The following is a 5,929-nucleotide window of genomic DNA, read 5'->3' as shown; positions in this document are numbered from 1 at the left end:
AGACGTTGTAAAGAAAAGGCTCTGATACCATGAAACTATTGAGAGTTTCGGTGTAAAAGAGGTGAGTGAAAAAACCCACTTACTGGGCAGCCGCTTTCAATTTTATTTATAATGTTTAACATGATGATAGAATACAGATAAGGATACATCAATTATTTGTATAATCTACAACTCTTCTATACATTGGCATGTAGAGACGTCAGGATTGAACATGGTATTCCATACACATAAAGTCCACATGGAAGATGTATACATGATTGGTATCCTTCTGGTTACAGAAATATCCTCACCCAACATGATGTTTTATGGTCAGTTAGTTCGTGATGGCGCTAGCTGTGGACTCTATACTTCACATTCTTCTATTTAGCCCAGGTACCAAGGCTACGTGGTTCGGGTTAACTTCTGTATAAATTTCAGGGTTGACTCCAAAACATGGGCCACTATTACTGCAATGGTGGAGTGCAGTAATATAATGGTACATGATTAATCAGTGTGAGGAGAGAGAGAGAGTGAGAGAGTTGGAGGTATTTTGCATCACCACTGGGAAACAAGAAATGAGGTGATTTTGATTTTGATTTGTTTCATAACCAAATTACAACTCAGACCAATCTCGATCCTTTACTTTATAGAAAACCCAATTTCTTCTGATTTATCTTTAATAGATTATTGTCAAGATCATATGGCCATCTCTTCTTACAAGAAATACCCAGATCAAACCAAATAAAATAGACTGTGTGTATTTGCTTATCTCCAAAGCACCATACCATGTCCATGACTGGAGAGGAGTACTTATGACACAGCGTCTAACCGACTAATTAATGTGCTTGTATCGACTATTGAAGACATTTTCAATTGCCGATTTCAGTCCAATCTTCTTTTACGTGGTTTATAATTTTGAAATTTGGGTAATGTGGTAGGCATTTATTATACTTCTTTCCTTGCCTAAATTACTGTACCTTATTTGAATTTTCATGAATGATTGATTAATAGTAATAATTATAGGCATGATATGAATTCAACGTCTTTCTAGGAAAATTCTCGATTATTATCATGTAATTTGGTGCTATTTTCGTTCTTAAACTTTAAAATACGGTAATTTAGTATTCAAACTTTTAAAACGTGATAATCTCGTACCTGTGGTTAACTAGTTGTTAACCAGTCGTTAAATGATATTTAAAAAAGATATAAATGTCCTTTAAGTGTTATTTAATTTTTTTTATCAACTACTAAAAAGTTAGTAGTCCCAAATCTTTGTCTTTTCCATTTAAGAAAATTGGGGTCACGTTTGAGTGGGCATTTTGGTGGTCCAAACTTTTTTGAATAGAAAAGGCAATGATTTGAGATTATTAATTTTTTGCCGATGTTTGGATAGTTGATAAAGAAAATTAGATGACATTTGAAGGGCATTTATGTCTTTTTAAAATGCCACTTAATAGCTGGTTAACAACTGATACTGGATTGTCATGTTTTGAAAGTTCGGGTATTAAATTATCACTTTCTAAAGTTTGAGGACCAAAGTGGCACTAGGCTAAAAGTACAAGGTACTAATAGGGAATTTCCCCTCAATAATAGGATAAATTTCTTAAACTACCCTTATGGTTTGGCTAATTGACTAAGTGTACCCTTACTGTTTAAAAATTGACTAACACTACCCCTACTATTTTTGGCAATTGACTAATCCTTTTTTGTCATGTCAATAGAAATATGAAAAAGACTATTTTGCCCTCCATTTTCTTTAAATGTTCAAAAAGTGCATCTCTCCCTCTCCCACCCGTTCTCTTCTTCGGAACCGCCAAAAATGTAGATCTCTCCCTCTCCCTTTCGTTCTCTTCTCTGGAACCACTATAGTTCTGGTGGTTCCGGAGAAGAAAACAAGAGGGAGAGGAAGAGATCTGGAGATCTACATATTTAGCAGTTCCGGTGGTTCCAGAGAAGAGAACGAGAGGGAGAGGGTGAGATTTGAAAAATCTACATTTTTGGCGGTTCTGGAGAAGAGAGCGAACGGGAGAGGGAGAGATCTATAGTTCCGACAGTTCTAGCGATTCCAAAAACAAGAGGGAGAGGGAGAGATTTGAGAGATCTATTGTTCCGGTGGTTCCAAAGAAGAGAACGAGAGGGAGAGGAAGAGATCTGGGAGATCTACAGATTTGACAGTTTCGGTGGTTCATCTCTTCTCTAGAACCGATCTCTCCCTCTCCCTCTCATCTTCAATGTTTTTTTTTTTTGAAATTAAAAGGTGTTAGAAACAAGAACAAGTATTATGAAAATCCAAGAGCAATAAGAACAACTAGTTATATTGGGATCAATGGTAGCATGAAGAGAGAGGGTATCGCGTGATTCTTGGGTTTCCGCCAGAACTAAGGATGTTGGAACTAAGATCACAACCTTCTTAGTTATTGGGTTTTCGTCGGAACTGAGAATGTTGAAACTAAAATCTCTTTGTCGGAACTAAGATCGACACCATTGCTCTTAGGTTTTCCTTTGAAATAGATAAAGAAGTAATGAAGAAAAAGGTTATAGGGATGGTATTTTAGGAACAAAAGTCAAAGGGTATTTTTAGGAATAAGTGTGAAAGGGTATTTTAGGAATTTTTAATAAATATATCAGTCAGTGATATCATATGTAACAAAAAGTTAACAAATGTTAACAATAAGGATAGAGTTAATCAATTGTCAAAAACAATAAGAATAATATTAGTGAATTTTTAAACAATAAGATACACTTAATCAGTTAACTAAACCAATAGGGTAAGTTTAAGAAATTTATCCATAACCATAATAATATTGAGTGAAATATTCTTTTGAAATACAAGGGCACTTTAGGTATTTAAAAATGTTTGATAATGCACGGCACAGGGTGAGGGGCCGAGTCTCAAAACTCAAAAGACAAAAAAAGGGGTGGGGGGGGGGCTGTCATTTATTAAAAAGAAATAGATAAATAAACGGATTCCTTTTCAATTATTAATTAATTATTTTAATCCTTTGGGTGCTTACTACTAACTTTTGCTCGTGAAGCGGAGGGACGGAAACAAACAAGCCATTGCCATCAGTGCTGCACATGTCGCGGGGACCACCTTCCACCGATCACCAACAAGACGAGCCCGGATCTGGTGCACTTGTTGGCGCTGCACTTAGAGTTTCATAATTCATACATCGAGTGGAAGTGCACGACAAATGCAGCGCAATAAAAAGTAAAGATATCATCTCCATTCCCAAATCTGAAAATTGACTTCCTTCACCAGTCACTCTAATCCAGTTGATATAATACACAAGACTCAGTATCAGGTTTCCGCCTTGGCTGATCCTGGCCGCCCGATCCTGTCTTGGGATGGATCTGTTGTTTTAGTGGAGGAGAGTGGGGTTATTCCCCTTTTCGCCGTCCTCCTGTTCCTGGTGTGCGGCAGACGTTAGTATGTTGCTCTTGCTCCCATTAACTCCCAACCGACAACCATCTATTCACAGTTCACAGTTCACAGTTCATAGTTCGCGAGATAACTCTCGCTCCTATTGAATTAGGTACAATCACCATTTCACGGTGGCGTGGATTTATCATCCACCGTTAAAAGCGATTGTACCTGCAATCGAAAGTTTTTTCATAGTTCGCACCCTTGACCACCCTCCTCCTGCCGTCCTGCGTTTATATTTGTTTTGCTTATTTAGCAATAATCTTTCTTTATTTTCGGCCTTTTCTGACTGACATTTGCTTCCTCAAATCTCACAACTTTCTAAACGCACTCACTCTACTTTATTCTTGGGTTCGCTTCTATAGTTCCACTTACGCATACTCTCTCTCTCTCTCTCTCTCTCTAGATTCCAGAAGAAGTGCAGAACCAGAATGGGTTCAGTTTCTCTGAAAATAGGCGATGGAACCGCCAGATTCAAAAGAGCTTCTCTTTGTTCCTCAGCTCTCAATGTTATCATGCTTTTCTCCGTCCTCACAACCAATCTTTTCGCTCTCTATGCTTTTACATCCTCCCCCCAAAACCAAACGGTCCACCACGCTCACAAGAACATCTCTTTGATCTCCGAACAAGTTTCTTTGATCCTCAGAGAGATCGATTCTTCGCAGAGGAAACTAGCTCAGATGGAGAAAGAGCTCCTCGGCTATGAGAACATCGATATCTCAAGACCCAACATCGCAAACGAGTTAAAGCTCTTCCTTCAGCACCACTCTCTTCCGCTTGGCAAAGATTCCAGAACTGGGATCACCGAAATGGTGGCTTCCGTCGGCCACTCCTGCGAGAAATCCATCGATGTGTTGTCTCAGTACATGAGTTACAAGCTCGGCGGTGCTTGCCCGGACGATTGGAGTCTCGCCCAGAAGCTGATTTTGAGGGGATGCGAGCCACTACCCAGGAGGCGTTGTCTTGCCAAGTCCGTCTCCAAGGTGGGTCTCTTTCCTTTTCCGCTTTCGCTTTGGAAACCATTTAGTGATAAGATTGTTAGCTGGAGTGGGCTTGGTTGCAAGAGCTTTGATTGCCTGAATAGTAAGAAAATTGGCAAGGATTGTGTTGGATGCTTTGATTTGGTTAATGGGACCGAAAGGCAGAGATTCATTAAGGCCAGAGGTAAGAATGATTTTCTTGTGGACGATGTATTGGCTCTGGGGAGTGGGGGGATCAGAATTGGACTTGATATTGGAGGCGGGTCTGGCAGCTTTGCAGCAAGGATGGCAGAGAGAGGTGTGACCGTAATCACTTCCACTCTAAATGTGGATGCCCCATTCAACGAATTCATTGCTGCGAGAGGGCTTTTCCCGTTGTTTTTAAGTTTAGATCAGAGATTCCCCTTCTACGACAATGTCTTTGATCTGGTTCATGCAATGAATGGATTGGGCGATGGCGGTCGTGCAGAGAAAATGGAATTCTTGATGTTCGACATAGATCGGATTTTGAGGGCTGGGGGCTTGTTTTGGTTGGATAATTTTTACTGCGCAGATGAGGAGCGGAAGAGGATCCTGACGCGGTTGATTGAGAGGTTTGGGTACAAGAAACTGAAGTGGGTTGTAGGGGAGAAGGTCGATGCTGCTGGGACAGGGAAGTCGCAAGTCTACTTGTCTGCTGTTCTGCAGAAGCCCATTAGAGTTTGATGGAAAGAACTTTGTGTTTGCACAGAGGTATCACTGCTGTTGATTTCTATCTTTGTTCACGCAGATTCTGTGTGAATTCATTGCTTAGTATCTGCATGAAATTTCTTTTCCATGTGGAATAAGTGAAGCATTGGCTGTTTCTGTTCCTAACTGCAAACCGGCAGTGGAGGAAAGATATCCATTCTATAATTCAAGATCTTTTGTTGGCGATAATTGAAGTAGGTTAGTTGGACAGTTTTATGTCAATATTTCTGTTTTATTCACAAAATGAATACAAATGTTGGATGTATAACATCTCATGCTGCTTGGAGAAAGAGAACTCGGATACTTGAAACCATGAGATATATGAAAAGGGAAAAGTTGACTAACTTCTATGAAATATGGCCAGGCACGTTATATTCTTGATTTAGCAAGGAGTTCATCTGTTCATGTACCTTTTTTAATTGCATTTTATTTGTGTTAATTGCGCCTCTGTAGCTTTTCAATTGCATTTATGAAAAGAGCTTTTTCTGTTGTTGCACTTCATTTTAATTTGCTTATGGTGCTTCTTGTTTAATGCATTTTTCTTTTAGGCTGAGGCAGAACCTTATGTCTCTCCCTGGGATGCTTGAAAGGCTGTTTATCTATAGTGATTTCAATGATTTTTTTACTTATCAACCCCCCACCCCCGCTCCCTCCCAGCTATCTGGGTGTTGGGAGGGGTAGACTGGATATGGTCCTAACCGTTGGCATTTTTCTGCACAAAGTGGCTGCCTCAGACTCAAACCCATGTTCTCATGCTTGCCAGCCCGAGATTTTACCATTAACACCACAAGTAATGGCCCAAAAAATGAAAAGCAAA

At 39.7% G+C, this 5,929-nt stretch overlaps 1 protein-coding gene across 1 annotated transcript; it reads left to right on the top strand.

Moving 5' to 3' along the window:
• Positions 1-3,295: 3,295 nt before the first annotated feature.
• LOC104607476 (putative methyltransferase At1g29790) lies at positions 3,296-5,615 on the top strand. Its single transcript, XM_010273112.3, has one exon. The coding sequence runs from the start codon at positions 3,835-3,837 to the stop codon at positions 5,086-5,088; it is 1,254 nt and encodes a 417-aa protein (XP_010271414.1). The 5' UTR covers positions 3,296-3,834; the 3' UTR covers positions 5,089-5,615.
• The last annotated feature ends 314 nt before the right edge of the window (positions 5,616-5,929 follow it).

Source organism: Nelumbo nucifera, chromosome 5 (assembly GCF_055504915.1).
Source record: "Nelumbo nucifera cultivar China Antique chromosome 5, China Antique-T2T, whole genome shotgun sequence".
Classification (NCBI taxonomy): Eukaryota; Viridiplantae; Streptophyta; class Magnoliopsida; order Proteales; family Nelumbonaceae; genus Nelumbo; species Nelumbo nucifera.
Note: the sequence above shows the minus strand (reverse complement) of the source record. Positions and strands in the feature narration are given on the sequence as shown.

Bases quoted from the DNA above. Each gene is read 5' to 3' on its own strand.
- LOC104607476 (XM_010273112.3), top strand. From the start codon at position 3,835: ATGGGTTCAGTTTCTCTGAAAATAGGCGATGGAACCGCCAGATTCAAA.